This window comes from Chlorocebus sabaeus, chromosome 5 (assembly GCF_047675955.1).
Source record: "Chlorocebus sabaeus isolate Y175 chromosome 5, mChlSab1.0.hap1, whole genome shotgun sequence".
Lineage (NCBI taxonomy): Eukaryota > Metazoa > Chordata > Mammalia > Primates > Cercopithecidae > Chlorocebus > Chlorocebus sabaeus.
The window spans coordinates 2,073,547-2,090,518 of NC_132908.1; the positions used below are offsets into that span (position 1 = coordinate 2,073,547).

The 16,972-nt window shown below is 64.2% G+C and overlaps 2 protein-coding genes across 11 annotated transcripts in view; one reads left to right on the forward strand and one right to left on the reverse strand.

Moving 5' to 3' along the window:
* Positions 1-9,499, forward strand: part of TSC2 (TSC complex subunit 2) — a 40,570-nt gene extending 31,071 nt beyond the window's left edge. For 6 of the 10 annotated variants that reach the window (XM_007982251.3, XM_037990007.2, XM_007982289.3 and 3 more), the window contains 15 exons: positions 28-180; positions 309-421; positions 919-1,131; positions 2,300-2,503; positions 3,136-3,204; positions 4,446-4,567; positions 4,961-5,448; positions 5,681-5,756; positions 5,961-6,053; positions 6,909-7,095; positions 7,527-7,666; positions 8,604-8,682; positions 8,832-8,923; positions 9,010-9,108; positions 9,233-9,499. In XM_007982251.3, the coding sequence (XP_007980442.2) occupies positions 28-180; positions 309-421; positions 919-1,131; positions 2,300-2,503; positions 3,136-3,204; positions 4,446-4,567; positions 4,961-5,448; positions 5,681-5,756; positions 5,961-6,053; positions 6,909-7,095; positions 7,527-7,666; positions 8,604-8,682; positions 8,832-8,923; positions 9,010-9,108; positions 9,233-9,397 (2,293 nt within the window). In that variant the 3' untranslated portion in view covers positions 9,398-9,499. The remainder of the gene's footprint in view (positions 1-27; positions 181-308; positions 422-918; positions 1,132-2,299; positions 2,504-3,135; positions 3,205-4,445; positions 4,568-4,960; positions 5,449-5,680; positions 5,757-5,960; positions 6,054-6,908; positions 7,096-7,526; positions 7,667-8,603; positions 8,683-8,831; positions 8,924-9,009; positions 9,109-9,232) is intronic. The other 4 variants (XM_007982272.3, XM_073015028.1, XM_007982313.3 and 1 more) reach the window with 1 other exon arrangement.
* The window catches only part of PKD1 (polycystin 1, transient receptor potential channel interacting), a 47,763-nt gene continuing 40,280 nt past the window's right edge, over positions 9,490-16,972 (reverse strand). The window contains 12 exon segments of the mRNA XM_007982143.3: positions 9,490-10,965; positions 11,056-11,361; positions 11,440-11,574; positions 11,651-11,941; positions 12,365-12,539; positions 12,723-12,848; positions 12,989-13,130; positions 13,421-13,533; positions 13,901-14,040; positions 14,470-14,664; positions 14,737-14,939; positions 15,018-15,136. Of these exon segments, the coding sequence (XP_007980334.3) occupies positions 10,498-10,965; positions 11,056-11,361; positions 11,440-11,574; positions 11,651-11,941; positions 12,365-12,539; positions 12,723-12,848; positions 12,989-13,130; positions 13,421-13,533; positions 13,901-14,040; positions 14,470-14,664; positions 14,737-14,939; positions 15,018-15,136 (2,413 nt within the window). The 3' untranslated portion in view covers positions 9,490-10,497.

Below are 16,972 nucleotides of genomic sequence, written 5' to 3' on the forward strand. Positions count from 1 at the left end.
CTGGGTTTCACGCTCCTTGTCTTCTAGGTCTCCTGTGGGCGAATTCCTCTTAGCGGGTGGCAGGACCAAAACCTGGCTGGTTGGGAACAAGCTTGTCACAGTGACGACGAGTGTGGGAACCGGGACCCGGTCATTACTAGGCCTGGACTCGGGGGAGCTGCAGTCCGGCCCGGAGTCGAGGTGACTGCACCTTCCTTCTCTCCATGCCTGCCAGCCTCGACACTGGCTGTCCCAAGCCCATGCCCACGAGGCACCCTCGTGCCAACCTGGGGACTGAGTCCACCCTGTGCATGGGATTCTCTTCTCAGCTCCAGCCCTGGCATGAATGTGAGACAGACGAAGGAGGCGCCGGCCAAGCTGGAGTCCCAGGCTGGGCAGCAGGTGTCCCGTGGGGCCCGGGACCGGGTCCGTTCTATGTCAGGTGAGCCTTGGCCCCAGCCACTCCCACACAGGCACCAGGGCTCCCTCAGTTGCTGCTGCTGGTCCCCGTGTTCAGGAAGGCCCCTGAGCCCAGAGGCCGGGGTGGCTGGCTTCAGGCCTGGCCCACATCCTGACTTGGGGGTGAGACCTCCACAGCTTACCCCACAGCCGTGGAGTGGTGGAGTGCGGCCCGCTTGCTGCAGAGGGGCCTGTTCTGGGACTGGTGTTTCCTGTGGGTCTTTAGCCCGGCTCAGTCCCGGAGCCCCCTCTGCTCCAGTGAGCCATGGTCTGACTGCAGGACAGGTTCTGGGTCCCTCCCTGTGGCCCTGGGTCCACTAAGGCCAGTGCTGTGGTGGGCTGTGCTTCGAGGGCAGAGCTGCCACCCTCTCTGGCTCCCTGTGGCACCAGCCTGCCAGGCCCAGGGGGAGCATTCAGCTTTAGGCTGGTGGTTTTGCATCAGGTAAGTGGTGGTCACCAGTCCTCCGCCCTCCTCTTCAGGGGGCCATGGTCTTCGAGTTGGCGCCCTGGATGTGCCGGCCTCCCAGTTCCCGGGCAGTGTCGCTTCTCCAGGACCACAGACGGCACCAGCCGCGAAGCCTGAGAAGGCCTCAGCCGGCACCCGGCTTCCTGTGCAGGAGAAGACGAACCTGGCCGCCTACGTGCCCCTGCTGACCCAGGGCTGGGCGGAGATCCTGGTCCGGAGGCCCACAGGTACTGGGCGGGGCTGGCCTGGGCCCCATCCCTCTGCCAGTCACCCACAGAGCTGTGGACACACGGGTGATTGCAGACTTGGCCCTCTTGGGGTATTTGGGGGTAACTTTTTTCCCCCGAGATGGAGTCTCGCTCTGTCATCCAGGCTGGAGTGCAGTGGCGCGATCTCGGCTCACTGCAAGCTCCGCCTCCCGGGTTCACGCCATTCTCCTGCCTCCACCGCCCTAGTAGCTGGGACTACAGGTGGCTGCACCACGCCTGGCCAATTTTTTTGTATTTCTAGTAGAGACGGGGTTTCACCGTGTTAGCCAGGATGGTCTTGATCCCCTGACCTCGTGATCGGCCTGCCTCGGCCTCCCACAGTGCTGGGATTACAGGCGTGAGCCACCGCGCTGGCCATTTGGGGGTACTTTTAAGTCTCCAGAGGTGAGCTGCGAGGGGCGATCCAGGTGGCCGAGGTGGGGCAGGGGCCTGTAGTGAACCAAGTGGCTTCCACGGCAGAGAGTTGCCCTCCCCGCCTGGAGGCTGGAAGTCTGAGATCCAGGTGCTGCTTGGCAGGAGCTGCTTCTCAGAGGCCTCAGTGCTGAGCATGCAGCGGCTTTTCCCTGTGTCCTCACAGGCTCTTCCCTGGATGTCTGCGTGTTAATCTTCTCTTAGGAGGAAACCAGCCGTGGCTTGGGGTCCACTCTGTGCCTTGTTAGCCTTAATTACCTTTCTGAAACCCAGTCTCCAGAGACAGTCCTGTTCTGAGTTCCTGGGGTTGGGATTAAAGCACACCAACATGGGGGGCACAGCTCAGCCTCTTCCCAGGGGCAGAGGGGAGGCCTGTGCAGAGGCCCAGAGCCCAGGGCTGCCTGGGTGTGGCTGAGGGGTTTGAGGAGTGGGGTTCCGGCCCTCGTGGAGGCCTTGGGTCCGGACTGTGAGGCTGTGGGCTGGAGGCTGCCGCTCATAGGTGCCTCCCCAGGCTTGGCCGAGCCTGGCCTCGGGACCGGAGCTGATGGGGGCGGCAGGGTGGTGGCCGCCAGCGCTGGCTCTGACACTGTGGTCCTGAGGATGGTGGGAGGGAGCATCAGGGCAAAACCAGGGCCCAGCCAGGAGGCCTCCTGGGGGCCGGGGATGGGCGTGGGGCGGCGCTGGCCTCAGGCCAAAGGTGCTGCCGCCTCTGCAGGGAACACCAGCTGGCTGATGAGCCTGGAGAACCCGCTCAGCCCTTTCTCCTCGGACATCAACAACATGCCCCTGCAGGAGCTGTCCAATGCCCTCATGGCAGCCGAGCGCTTCAAGGAGCACCGGGACACAGCCCTGTATAAGTCGCTGTCGGTGCCAGCGGCCAGCACGGCCAAACCCCCTCCTCTGCCTCGCTCCAACACAGGTGAGTGGCATGGCGGGCCTTAGCATGGGCTCTGCTCCCACTGGCCTGGTGCTCCTGGTGACGGCAACATGGCTCCTCTCCGCTGAGGGCACCTACACGGCTGGGAGTGGTCCCTGGCCTGCCTCAGCACAATCATCCTCTGGTGTCTGGGAGAAGGCTGGCCTATGGGAGGTGCCTGCCCTGCTCAGGAAACTGGAGCTGGCAGTGTCAAAAGCAGTAGGGGCCCTGTGGAGCCTTTGCCCAGCACCCTCCATGGGGAGTCCAGCACTGCCAGCTCCTGGAGGCTCCGCGGCAGCCTCCCTCCCTGCCTGGGCCCGGGTTCGGACACCTAGACCTGCCTGCACACTCTCGGCCCCCACCCACTCGGCACCGTGCTTCTCGCCAGACCCTCTGGCCCTTCTCTGTGGCTGCAGATGGCACTTAGCAGCCTAGGATGTCTACTCACGGGAGGAGGGAGGCCCAGCCCTCCTCAGGTCTGCCCGAGCAGCTTCCAGCTCTGGGCCCTGTGCGCGCCCCTGCCGGCCGCTGGCCCTGCCCTCTCTCCTCTGCAGGCACGGGGCCTGTGCTCTCTGCTCGACCTGTGTGTAGCCCCTCCTCCTGCTGACGTGGCCGCGCACGGGCTTCCCTTGCAGTGGCCTCTTTCTCCTCCCTGTACCAGTCCAGCTGCCAAGGACAGCTGCACAGGAGCGTTTCCTGGGCAGGTATTGGCGCGCCTCTCGAAGGGAAGCGGTTCGCTGCAGAGCGCCACTCTGCCTCATAGATGCTGTGCTCATCGCCTCATCCGCCCACCCCCATGCTCCGTCTGACCTCCATTGCCCTGGGGAGCAGGTCCTGACTCGCATGAGGACGTCTGTGCAAAACGCCTTGGCTTAGCCAGCGGGATCCCCTTGACTTGATCCCTTTGTGGCTGAGCCCCGTCTCTGCACTGTGAAAGCACGCCCAGCTTCAGGCCCAAGGGGTGGGGGTGGCCTAAGTCTCCATGGTGACATCAACTGAGCTGCAGACTCTGACAGGGGCCGGCTCTTTAGGGGGAAGCCCGCCCCGGGCCCCCGCCGAGCTGGCCTTGCCCTGGTCTGGTGGCTCCCCGGCCTCTGGTGGCTCCCCTGGCCTCTAGTGGCTCCCCTGGCCTCTGGAACCCACAGATGGGGCTGCGTGTGCCTCGCGTCCCAGGTTGACCAAGGGCCCTGCAGACTGACCTCTGCCTGTTACCCCCAGGCCCTGGCAGGGAGTGCTGTGACCTGCATGGTGCTCCCCTGCCAGGTCTCCACGTGCGGACAGGAGCAAGTTCGGAAGGGCTGCGTGGGACGGGCCTGGGGCGTGTGACTGTGTGTGTGCAGGGCTGTGTGGGCTCCCGGGGGCTGTGTTGGTCCCCTCTGTTGCTGCTTCTACTCCCTTTCCCCCTGCCCTGACGCTGGCGCAGGAAATACTGCTTTGGGACCTCACACCGTCTCTCCTTAGTGTCTCCAGCTGTTGGTCTGGCTTGGAGTTGGAGGGTGAGCCTCTGCTCTTGGGAGCGGGCTCCCAAGTCTGTTTGCAAATAGGGACTTCCCCACGCCACGGAGTCTCTGTCTTCTTCCTCGGTTATGGAGGGCTGGTTTCAGGTGCCCCCTCTTTTAGAGCTGAGGCCCGTCTTGGGCGGAGAGTGTCTTGCCCCTGCCTACCTGGAGGCACAGGGGTGGCTGCTGGTGGACTCTACGGTGGGCAGAGCCGGTTGCCTGCCCATCCCCCAGGAGCTCATGCAGGAGATGTCTGTGTCAGGGTTACGCCCAGGCCCTCCCAGTGTCTTCCCTGCCCGCTCGGTGGATGGCAGCAGTAAGCAGAGCCCTGGGGAGGCTCGCAGGGCTGCTGTTCCTCTGGTCAGAAGGCTGGTTCTCAGAGCCTTCTGTGAGCGCCAGGGCCTGGCCTAGCCCCACATCCAGCAGCCCCGTCTGTATCCTCCCAGACTCCGCCGTGGTCATGGAGGAGGGAAGTCCTGGCGAGGTTCCTGTGCCAGTGGAGCCCCCAGGATTGGAGGACTTTGAGGCAGCGCTAGGCGTGGACAGGCGCACAGACGCCTATAGCAGGGTGAGTGTGGCTCAGAGCCTAGACCCTCCTGAGCTGGGGGGTCTCCTTGTGGGTGGGCCTGCACCCGGGGAACTGGCTCTGTGAACTTGAGCGAGATGTTCTTCCACATCCTTTGTGCACAGACGGTCTGCACTTCCCAGCTGTCCACCGGCGCCGGCCCCTGGCTGCTGGGCAGCCTGTGGTCTCGGGATGCTGATACCTCGGCTCGCACAGTGTGGGGCACAGCTGGCGGTGGTACTGCTGCTTCATGGGTGGGGACCGTAGCCTGGTGCTTGGGCTGCTCTGTGGCCCTGGGACAGAGGACAGATAGGGCCTCTCACCACCTCCAGGGCAACCCCAGGTAGGCTCGAGGGTGCCTCCTGACGGGGTTCTCTTTGGGATGGTCCTTTCTAGTCGTCCTCAACCTCCAGCCAGGAGGAGAAGTCATTCCACGCAGAGGAGCTGGTTGCCGGGGGAATCCCCATTGAACGAGCCGTCTCCTCGGAGGGTGGCCGGCCCTCTGTGGACCTCTCCTTCCAGCCCTCACAGCCCCTGAGCAAGTCTAGCTCCTCTCCTGAGCTGCAGACCCTGCAGGACATCCTCGGGGACCCTGGGGACAAGGCCGACGTGGGCCGGCTGAGCCCCGAGGTTAAGGCCCGTTCGCAGTCAGGGATCCTGGACGGGGAAAGTGCTGCCTGGCCAGCCTCGGGCGAAGACAGTCGGGGCCAGCCCGAGGGTCCCTTGCCTTCCAGCTCCCCCCGCTCGCCCAGTGGCCTCCGGCCCCGCGGTTACACCATCTCCGACTCGGCCCCATCACGCAGGGGCAGGAGGGTAGAAAGGGATGCCTTTAAGAGCAGAGCCACAGCTTCCAATGCAGAGAAAGTGCCGGGCATCAACCCCAGGTGGGCCTCTTGCTTCCGGGCGGGGCTCCTGACACCCGTCCTGCAGGAACCTGGTGCCTCAGTTGCCCCAGGCCGAGCAGGCTGGGGAGGGTCCTCGCCTGTGCCCTAGGGCTGGCTGGAGCCCCTGGGAAGGCGGTGGAGTGGGAGATGGCCAGGTTCTGTGTTCCTCCCTGGGCTGTGGCTGCCCTGGCCAGGCCTTCACCTGGGTGCCCACTGTCTCCTCCCTGTGCAGTTTTGTGTTCCTGCAGCTCTACCATTCGCCTTTCTTTGGCGACGAGTCAAACAAGCCAATCCTGCTGCCCAATGAGGTAGGCGTGGCCTCCCTCTCCTGCAGTCTGCTGGAGCTGTGTGGCTCCGGGGAATGGTGGGGGGCCCAGCTCTGCTGCTCAGAGCTCAAGCTTACAGGGGGCTCTAGCCTCGGCTCCCTGTGGCAGCCTGCTGTGACCAGCCTGGGTGGGGTGGCTTCCCATGGACAGGCATCTGGGGCTCAGACAGGGCTCTGTGTGCCACAGTCACAGTCCTTTGAGCGGTCAGTGCAGCTCCTCGACCAGATCCCATCATACGACACCCACAAGATCGCCGTCCTGTATGTGGGAGAAGGCCAGGTGAGGCTGCAGGGCCAACCTAGGTGCCTGGACAGGGCCAGCTGGGCCTCGGCCTGCAGGGGGTGGGAGTCTGGGCCCCCTACGCCCCGCGGAGCTCGACACTGCTGGGTCCCCTAGAGCATGAAGTGCTCATTGAGCTCCATGCCGCATGCTGCTCTGAGTGCTGGGGACCCAGGCGCGAGTGACAGGTCAGCGTGTGAGCACCCGGCACGCCAAGGAGTCAGAAGGACTGGGCGGGTGGCACCGGTCGCGGGGCTGGGGAGGGTGCTATTGGCCAGTGAGCTGACAGCTGAGTGGTGAGGGAGAGGGCAGGGGGAGCCTGCATAAGGGGTAGGTGCATCCCGCACAGCAGCAGCAGGTGCAGAGGCCGGGGGCACCCTGCCCAGCCGGAGCATCTGTGCTGGGCGAGCAGGGTAGCCGACAGGGTAGGCAGCCTCAGTGCCTTGGAGGCTGCACCTTCATCCCAAGGGAAAGGGCAGGGCCTGGGCTGCTTCTGACTCAGCCGAGTCTCAATGAGTCCCTCCTGCTATGTGGCTCGTGGAGGTGGGTGGTGACGGTCTCTGTGGGAACACGGTAGGCCCCTGGGGGCAGGCTGCTGAGGAGCCAGGGCCCCGGCTGTGCTTTGAGGGTGGAGCTCCCTGATTTTGCTGGCCAGACATACACAGGGCTGAGGGAAGAGAGGGAGTCAAGGATGACACCTGGTGTCTGGCCTGGGTGGCTGCTGGAATGGATGGTCCTGTCTGCCTCAGGGATCAGAGTGGGGCTTCCGGCAGAGCCCACTGGGCACCCCCACCCTCTGCGGGGCGGGACCTGGCCTGGGAGTGATGCCACCTTGCTTCTCCTCTCTCCCCACAGAGCAACAGTGAGCTCGCCATCCTGTCCAACGAGCATGGCTCCTACAGGTACACGGAGTTCCTGACGGGCCTGGGCCGGCTCATCGAGCTCAAGGACTGCCAGCCAGACAAGGTGTACCTGGGAGGCCTGGACGTGTGTGGTGAGGACGGCCAGTTCACCTACTGCTGGCACGACGACATCATGCAAGGTGTGGCCTGGCCCCCACCCACTCCTGCTGCCCCACGCCTCAGGGCACGGCTCCCATCTGGTCCTGTTACCCCACGCCTCGGGGCACGGCTCCCATCTGGTCCTGTTGCCCCACACCTCGGGGCACGGCTCCCATCTGGTCCTGTTGCCCCACGCCTCGGGGCATGGCCCTGGCATCCCCACCCGCTCCAGCTCCCCACGCTTCAGGGTCCGAGCTCAGCAGCATGGGCATGGAGGCAGTGATGGGGCTGGTGGCTTTGCTTCCCAAAGCCCTGCCCCTGGGGAAGAGCCGAGGGCCACTGGCTAGGCACCAGAGGACGTGGCCCCCGCAGGCCCCCAGAACCCCTGGAGGAATCAGGAGGTGCCCTGGTGCAAGGCACAAAGGGCCTCAGCACTGGCCCCACAAACCCATCCGGCTCTGCTCCCCTGCAGCCGTCTTCCACATCGCCACCCTGATGCCCACCAAGGACGTGGACAAGCATCGCTGCGACAAGAAGCGCCACCTGGGCAACGATTTCGTGTCCATTGTCTACAATGATTCTGGCGAGGACTTCAAGCTCGGCACCATCAAGGTGAGTGAGGGGCTGTCAGTGGGGCTGGGTCCCAGGCAGGTGCGCACTACTGTGTCCTGGGTTGGTGGGGGATCCTCCCTGAGCTTTGGTCACAAGGAGCATGAGGAGAGGCCGCAGTGCTCAGGGCCCCATGGGCATGAGCTTCAAGCTCTGAGCCTGAGTTGCATCATCTGTGCCATGGAGCCTGTGGCCCCTGCTGCTGGGGTTTTGTCAGGAGTAACTGGCAAGTGCAGACTGGGTGTGCTGGGTGGGCACAGTATAGTTGGTGCTTCCTGTCTGCCCGGTGCGGCCCTTGGGCCCCCAGTCTCCCCAGTGGCAGCTGTCAGGCCACTCGCTTGGTTACCGCCACGCACCACTAGGCAGCAACCAGCATCAGCCTCTTCTGGAGGTGCGCTGGGTCGGCCAGTGTCACAGAGCACGTCCTGGATGCTCTGTCCGGTGAGCCCCAGCATGGCAGGGAGAGCTGGCATGGCCCAGGCAGGGCAGGTGGGGTGGAGGCCTCACTCCAAGGGCCTCCCTTGGGGCTGCTAGTCAGAGTCCAGGAGGGGCAGGAGCATAGCGAAGGCGGGCCCAGCCAGATGCCAAGACGATCAATGGGGGACATCCCAGAGGCTGAGGAGGGTGTGGTGGTGCTGAGATGGGGTACACGGCACACTTCATGGTTGGGCAGAAGGATTTGGACGTATGCAGACACCCTGGGGGCCCTAGCAAGTAGAGGTGCCCCGCTGTGGCTGCAGCAAATGTGGGTGCTGGGCCCAGGTGTGGAGGGGGCTTGGCCTGTGGGAGGCCAAACACAGCCCCCCTGCCAGAGGGGAAAGTTCAGGGGCAGATGCTGCCCATGGAGCCGACAAGCGTCTAGCAGTGCAGCCAGGCAGTGGCTGAGAGCAGCCCCCAGCACACGGTGTGTGCGGGGATGACCCCTTCTCTTGTCTGGCAGGGCCAGTTCAACTTTGTCCACGTGATCATCACCCCGCTGGACTATGAGTGCAACCTGGTGTCCCTGCAGTGCAGGAAAGGTGAGCCCGGGTGGGGCTGGGCAGTGCAGGAAAGGTGGGGCCACGGTGGGGCCAGTGTCCCTGCAGTGCAGGAAAGGTAGGGTTGGGGTGGGACTGGGCAGGGTGGCACCAAGGGCCCTGGGCCTGGCATGACCACCAAGTCTCCCCAGACATGGAGGGCCTTGTGGACACCAGCGTGGCCAAGATCGTGTCTGACCGAAACCTGCCTTTTGTGGCCCGTCAGATGGCCCTGCATGCAAACGTGAGTGGGGGCAGGTCCAGGCGTGAGCTGGTGGGACAGGCCCAAGTGCCACCTGAGAGTGAGCTCACCCCTGCCTATGTCCCCAGATGGCCTCACAGGTGCACCACAGCCGCTCAAACCCCACCGACATCTACCCTTCCAAGTGGATTGCCCGGCTCCGCCACATCAAGAGACTCCGCCAGCGGGTAGGGAAGATGGGGCTCCCTCAGCAGGGTGTGCTGGCTGCCCAGGCTGTGGGTTGGGCGGGTGGGTGGGCAGAGCGGGTGCCACGCCTCCTGGACTTGCTGCCCAAGCTGCCTCTGCCTTCAGATCTGCGAGGAAGCCGCCTACTCCAACCCCAGCCTGCCTCTGGTGCACCCCCCATCCCATGCCAAAGGGCCTGCACAGACTCCAGCCGAGCCCACGCCTGGCTACGAGATGGGCCAGCGGAAGCGCCTCATCTCCTCTGTGGAGGACTTCACCGAGTTCGTGTGAGGCTGGGGCCCTCCCTGCTGCGCCCGTCCTGGACAGTATTTAGTGTCAGTGAAATAAAGTCCTGGCGCTGGTGCAGAGACAGAGGCACAGGCTGCAGTCAGACAGCTCTTTATTGACTTTGTCTGCTTGGTGCGGGGGTTGGGTGGGGGGAGGTTGAGGCTCTAGCAGCAGCCGTGCCCGCAGAAGTGGTACACAAAAGCAGGCGCAGCCAACTCCGAGGGCCCTGGGGCTGCCCGGGCCACACAGCACACACGCGCACACACATGCTCACCTTCCTCCACCCTGGGAGCCAGCCACCAGGAGGAGTCTTTTTCTCTAACCACCCTGGGGTCCTCTGACATGCCTAGTCCTGCTTCTTGCCCAGACCCGATGCCAGCAGGCCTGGGTGCTGCTCTCTCGCTACCTGGCCTAGGGCAAGAAGGATGACAAAGCCTCTGGGGTGATGAGAGTGCCTGGGGGACAGCTGTGCCCCCAGCACTGGCCCAAGGCCATGGTCACATCCAAGCAGCAGCCGGGCTGCCATAGCCCTGCCACACCTACCCAGGTGTTGGGGAGGCCAGCTCTGGGTGCAGGGCCCAGTTTCAGCTGCCAGGCCCCTCAGCCCTAGTGAAAATAGTGACATACAAAAATATATACATTTTAACACCATATAAATTACTGACACGAGACACAGTGAGACAATGCGGGGAGTACGGTAGGAACAGGAGAGGTAATAACTTAGGGGCAGGGTGGCGGCGGCGCAGGCTAACCCTCCCTGAAGCCAGCAGCCTTAGCGATGGGGGACATCTGCCCAGGGGTGGGGCCGGGCACAGCCCGCTGTACCTGAGGACTCGGGCAAATAAATTAGCATCTCAGAGGCTAGAAAACATCCAATACTGCTGTGTCCTCCCCCAGGGAGCCGGGGAGGGGACCCTGGGTCCTGGTTGGACACACAGCCTCTTTAAAGTGCTGAAGCCCACAGGCAGACAGACACCCCTGCCTGCTCTCTGGGGAACCTGCGTGCAGCCATTCTGCCTGGCCCAAGGCCTTGAGGGTGGCAGAAGGTAATACTGAGCGGTGTCCACTCTGACTCCACAGCCCATCCCCACCAGGGAAGGGGCCTAAGTGCTGCTGGGGTGGACCTTGTTCTTGACCCACAGAGGTGTCCTGCTGGGTCCAGTGGCCAGGTCCACACCTCGACTGGCCCGGGCCAGGCGGCTGGGCAGTGCTGGCCGCAGGCCCGGGGACGGGCCACGGGAAGGTCCGGCGGGGGCCCGGCTGCTCCTGCGCCCTTGGAGGCTGTGCAGCTGCTGCTCCAGCTGGTAGACGTCCTCTGTGGCCTGGTTGAGTCGGTCAAACTGGGTGAGCAGGGCCTCAAACACGGCTTGGAGGCGGGAGGGCTCGGGCTCACTCCTCGTCCCCAGCCGGCCCAGGCTCACACTCAGCCCATCCAGCTGGCTGGAGGAGGTGGAGGGGTGCGACGCATCGGAGCCAGCGCTGGGTGGGGGCACATCCGGGGATACCTTGGAGCCCCTGGAGGAGCGAGAGGGCAGCGGTTCCATCCCTTCAAAGCGGACTTTGTGGCGGAACTGGGGGCGGCACAGGGGCTCAGTCAGTCCGGCTGCACCCTGGGCAGAGCCCAGGGCGTGTCCCTCTCCCCCCCACTGGGCCGTACCCACCTCCTTGACCTTGCTGAGGCCCATCCAGAGGCGCAGCCTGCGCAGGAACAGCTCCACCATCTCGTAGTCCTGGGGCTCCCAGGCCGGCCGATACAGCTCTCCACGCAGGGCGTGGTAGCGCCACCGGAGGATGACAGCCCCCAGCCGTAGGGCGCCCCACAGCCGCAGCGCCCAGAGCCCCACACACAGCAGTGGTGACAGGTGCCAGGATTCGGCAGGACACAGGGTAGAGAGGCCGGTCCCAGAGCACAGCACCAGCAGGGCCTGGGCCACACTCCAGAGGGAGTCCACGCAGGAGGACACGAGCTGCGGGGAAGACGGCATCAGTGAGGGCGTGCAGCTGAGCTGAGCTAAGGGGCTCTCCCCGGCCGCGCAGTCACCTACCAGAACGGCCAGCTGGGCGTAGGCTACCCCGAGCACCACCAGGCCCAAGGTGGCCCCCAGGAGCTCAGGCAGAGCCCGGAATAACGTCTTTCCAAAGACAGACCACTGGCGCACGAAGCGTAGCTGCTGAGCGGCCTGTGGACAAGAGGTCCGTCAGCTTGCAGCCCTGGGGTCTGCGCCCAGCCCCGCGCCCACCGGCCCCGGCCCTTACCTTGACCAAGAGCAGGAAAAGCAGCGAGGCCGCCAGGCCACGGGCTGCGGAGCTCAGCTGCGCCACCTGGTCGAAGCTGGTGAAGCGGCGTGGGCGGCCGCGCACGAAGCGGGTCCACTGGCGGTCGGCGGCGCCCAGCTGGGCAAGGCGTACCAGCGCCGTGGCCGCCGTCAGCACCACCAGTAGCCACCGTGCCCAGGCCCTGGGTCGCAACACACGCCAGCACCCTTCCCTGTGCCAAGTACGGGCCTCGGCCACAGCGAAGTGCAGCGCGAACAGCAACAGGCACACCTGTAGGGGGCGCGGTCAGGAGGGCGGGCGGGGCCCTGCGAGGGGTGGGACGCTGCCGGGGGCGGGGCCCTGCGAGGGGTGGGACGTTGCCGGGGGCGGGGCCCTGCGAGGGGTGGGACGCTGCCGGGGGCGGGGCCCTGCGAGGGGTGGGACGTTGCCGGGGGCGGGGCCCTGCGAGGGGTGGGACGCTGCCGGGGGCGGGACTCTGCGAGGGGTGGGACGCTGACGGGGGCGGGGCCCTGCGAGGGGTGGGACGCTGCCGGGGGCGGGGCCCTGCGAGGGGTGGGACGCTGCCGGGGGCGGGGCCCTGCGAGGGGTGGGACGCTGCCGGGGGCGGGGCCCTGCGAGGGGTGGGACGCTGCCGGGGGCGGGGCCCTGCGAGGGGTGGGACGCTGCCGGTGGGAGGACCGGGGTCTGGCGTACCGAGGTGAGCAGAGGCAGCGAGAGGCCCGCGCTAAGGCGGCGCAGCGCGAAGGGACGGACGCTGAGGGCGGCCAGGGCGCGGCCGGCCGCCGGAAACTCGAGGCGCAGCGTGACGGCGGCGTGCAGCCCCACGGCCGGGCTGTAACGCGTGAGCTCCACGAACACAGCGCGGCTCCTGCGCAGAGGGTGCGGGTCACTAGGAGAGGGTGGCAGGGCGGAAGCTTCGGGGACCACGCAGTGCAGGCGTGGCTGAGGGGCTGTGGAAGCCTCCTAGGCCAGCGGGTGCCTGAGGGGTGAGGGTGGGCTCTTGGCTGGTGACTGCAGCCACCCCGGAGAGGGCAGGGGAGGGAGCTCCCACCTGTTGTCCAGCCAGTTGTGCAGCTGCAGGAATCGCAGCCGGTCGCGGCTCTCCTCCAGGCTCAGGCCCAGCTCCTGCACGTAGCCCCCGCTGTCATACACTGCACAGGAGCCCCAGGACCATGCCCTGCCGGAGAGGGGTGGCGTTGGTGCCGCACCCCAGCCCTTCCGGCACCCCTGGGCCAGGCTGGTCAAGAGGCCGAGGCACTCCTGGAGAACTACTCTCTTGTCCTTGGCACAGACGCCTGGGGCCCTGGCTCTGCTCACCCCAGCAGATCCGGTGCAGAGTAAGCCCATGTCCCCGAGCCATTGTGAGGACTCTCCCAGCCAACGTCGTAGTCGCTGGTGCTGAAGCCTCCCGCAGCTGAGCAAGTGTGGACCCTGGGGCCAGGAGGGTCTGGGCAGAGTGCTGAAACACACAGAGTCCAGGGCCGGGACCAGGGCGTCAGCAAAACCCAATAGGCGTGCTTCCTGCTGGCCAGCTCGCCTGAGCTCTGGTTCCGCACCACCCCAGAGAACCCTCCCAGCAGCCATGAATTAGACAATGTTACCATCTCTAATATACAGAGAAGGAAACTGCGGTGTCAAGAGGGCAAAGGTCACACAGCTAGGGAGCGAGCTGATGCCAGAGTTCCGCTGAAGGCTGCTCTCTGGACAAGAGGAAGGATTTAAGTCTTGGGGCACCCCCTGCCAGCTCACCTTCCTGCAGCCGCACCTGCCGCAGCCGTGGGGGCCCCAGCTCTGGGCTGGACTGGTTCCCGTGGACATAGGGCAGCAGCACGTGCGCCATCCATGGCCAGAGCTCCTCAGACCTGCCACAGCACCAGACACAGTCACGTGCTCCAGCCCCCACTGCCCTATGCCCGCCTGGAGTGAGTGGCCGCTACAGACCCAGGGAACATGGCTCCCACTGCCCTGCTGGCCACGGCTAGACCTGGGCTCCTCAGCCTTATCCTGGGGACGTTCTGGGGCAGACAGTTCTCTGTCATGGGCCCATCCTGTGCACTGCAGGGCACGGAGCTGTTTCCCTTGCCTCTGCCCACTGATGCCAGCAGCACCAACCTCCAGTTCTGGCAACCAAAAAGGTATCTACATATTTCCACATGTCCCCTAGGATCTAGCTGGACTAAGGGCAAAACCAAAGCCCAGGAGACAGACCAGTGCACCAGGTGCCCGTACCGTGTGATGGCCAGGAAGGTCCGGCTGTGCAGTTCCTGCTTGATGGCGCTCTGCAGACGGTAGGCGTGCCCATGGCACGAGGCATCCCCATAGCTGGCCAGCAGCGTCACCAGCAGAAAAAGCATGTACACCAGGAGGCTCTGGTGGACAGGGGGCCCTGTGGTCAGCCTGGCCCCAGCCCAGTGACAGCAGGGCTTTGGCCACAGCTGGGGCCCCCACAGCTACAGCAGAAGGTGAGCTGGCAGGGGGCGCCCTAAGACTTTACCTGGCTAAGTAACAGCAGCACATACCCTGCCCGGGACCCCACCTGGGGGCAGACACACAGGCCACTGCAGCGGTGCTTAGGGGCCTTCAGGGTGAGACAGGAGTGGGCATTGGAGCTGGGCCCTGGCAGGGACTGCAGCAGCAAGTGGAGGGCATAGGGTAGGAGGGAATCCGGGCAGAGGCTGCAGAGCCTTGAACCCCCAAGGGCCTTCTGGGTGAGGAAAGGGGGACGAGAGTGTCCCACATACATAGGTGGGAGGTGGGAGAAAGGAGGTGGAGGTGGCACAGGCCGCACCCGGGCTCACCCGCAGCATGCCGTGTAGCCTCTTGACCTTTCGGGCTTCCTCCTTGGCCAGGAAGAGTGCAAAGCCGTGGGGGGGGCGTACACGGGGCACGCGTGCGCTCACGGGCGTCACAGCCGGGCTCTCCACCAGGGTGTCATCTTCATCAGGGTGCAGCCGCTTGGCCACCAGTGAGAAGTACAGTGCTTCCAGCAAGACCTGGGGAGGGGGTGGCTTCAGAGGGGTCCCCCGTGTTGAAGGCCTGCAGCCTACCCCTGACAGCCCCCTCACCTTCAGCGGCTCCCAGCCGAGGAATGAAGCCAGGAAGCTGGTGGTGCTGGACAAGAGCCACGCAACACTCACACCCGGGGGGAAGCCGACACCCACCCACCCTGAGACAGCCACAGCCACAGCCACCAGGAGCAGGCTGAGCCCGTGGGCCAGGGAGGTGCACCAGGCCGGCAGCAGGCGCTTCCGCAGACCCTCCACCAGTCCTGGGAAAGCAGAGACAGACCTGTGACAGGCAGCTAACAGGGAGGGGCTGGGGGCATCCCAGGCCTACGCAAGCGCACCTGTCCTGGAGAGCCTCGCTGCCTGGGGCCGTTCCCAGGTCAGGCCCGGGCTGGGCGGCCCCAGCTCGCCCAGTCTCTGCAGCTCCAGCGTCTCTGTCTTCTCCCCAGGAGTGCTGGACCTGGGGGACATGGTGGGCTGTGAATTCGTTCCAGCCTCCAGCAGGCAGTGGCATCCAAGCCCATGCTAATCTGGGCGGGCAGTTTCTTGGGCCTCTCGGGTCATGGGGTCCCCCCACAAAGAGACGGAAGACCCTACCCCAAATGAGAGTGGGAGTGGTGCTAGGAGCCAGTGAACCAAGAGCCACTCCAGGCGCCAAAGCCAGGTGTCCGCCTGTGTCCCTCTCCCACTCACTCTCTGCTGATAAACCCATCGCCCACAGCCTGACCAGCCGCCCCTACAGTCACACACGGCCTCTCAGGGCACGACGGGCCCCCCTCAACCCTGCAAACTATGACTGGGTCTCGACCATCCAACGAGCATCTCCACAATCTAGAGACCAGTGTGTCTCTCCCATGCAGTTTTATGGCCTAAAATTCATTTTTGGACAAGGAAACATATAAATGCCTTTCAAATCCCAAGTGTGCAGGGCTCCCTGGGGCCAGAGATCTGCTTGTGTTTCCAGGAGCCAATGACCACCGAGGCTGTGCCACTGCATCAGGGCACCATGCTGACATGCCCAGTCCCAGAGCTGCTAGAGAAGAGGTACGGAGGCAGCAAAGATGCGTGAGGGGGAGGACGAGACCAACTGCGACACGCTGAGTCCTGGGCTGCCTGGGCGCTCTCCTGCACCTGCGCCCTGGTCAGCCCATCACCGAAAGAACCGCCTGACCCGGGGGCCGCATTGCACTGACTGCTTCCTGTTTTGCTGTCTCTCAGAGGATAAAAGGCACTCTTGGCTGGGCGCGGTGGCTCAGGCCTGTAATCCCAGCACTTTAGGTGGCTGAGGAAGGAGGATCACTTAAGCTCAGGAGTTGGAGACAGTGAGACTCTGTCTCTACAAAAAATTTTATTTTTTTATTATTTATTTATTTATTTATTTATTTTTTGTTTTTTTTTTTTGAGACAGAGTCTGGCTCTGTCGCCCAGGCTGGAGTGCAGTGGCCGGATCTCAGCTCACTGCAAGCTCCGCCTCCCGGGTTTACGCCATTCTCCTGCCTCAGCCTCCGGAGTAGCTGGGACTACAGGCGCCCGCCACCTCGCCCGGCTAGTTTTTTGTATTTTTAGTAGAGACGGGGTTTCACCGTGTTAGCCAGGATGGTCTCGATCTCCTGACCTCGTGATCCGCCCGTCTCGGCCTCCCAAAGTGCTGGGATTACAGGCTTGAGCCACCGCGCCCGGCCCTCTACAAAAAATTTTAAAATGACCCAGCCTCAACTTAGCCAGGCGCAGTGGCTCACACCTGCAATCCCAGCGTTGTGGGAGGCCGAGGTGGGTGGATCACGAGGTCAGGAGTTCAAGACCAACACGGCCAAGATGATGAAACCCCATCTCTACTAAAAACACACACAAAAATTAGCCGGCTGTGGTGACGGGCGCCTGTAATCCTAGCTACTTGGGAGGTTGAGGCAGAGAACTGCTTGAACCTGGGAGGCAGAGTTTGCAGTGAGCCGAGATCGTGCCACTGCACTCCAGTCTGGGCGACAGAATGAGACTGTGTCTCAAAAAATAAAAAAATGACCCAGTTTCAACTATTCCTTTATAGCAACACAAATGACTCGGTCTGACTCGGGGAGCAGGCTCTTGCTGGCAGAGATGGAGAATGGCTGATAGGGAGGCATGGGGTGGCCAGGAATGCCAGAGCAGAGGTGCCGCCAGGACAGAGGGTGCAGGCCCAGGCACAGGGAAGGCCATGCTCTGCACTGGGAAAGGAGCCACGGGATGCGCTGGAGGCTGGAGTGAGGAAGGATGCAGAGGGGTCCAGGATGAACCCAAGCCTCTGACCTGGTCAGCCCGA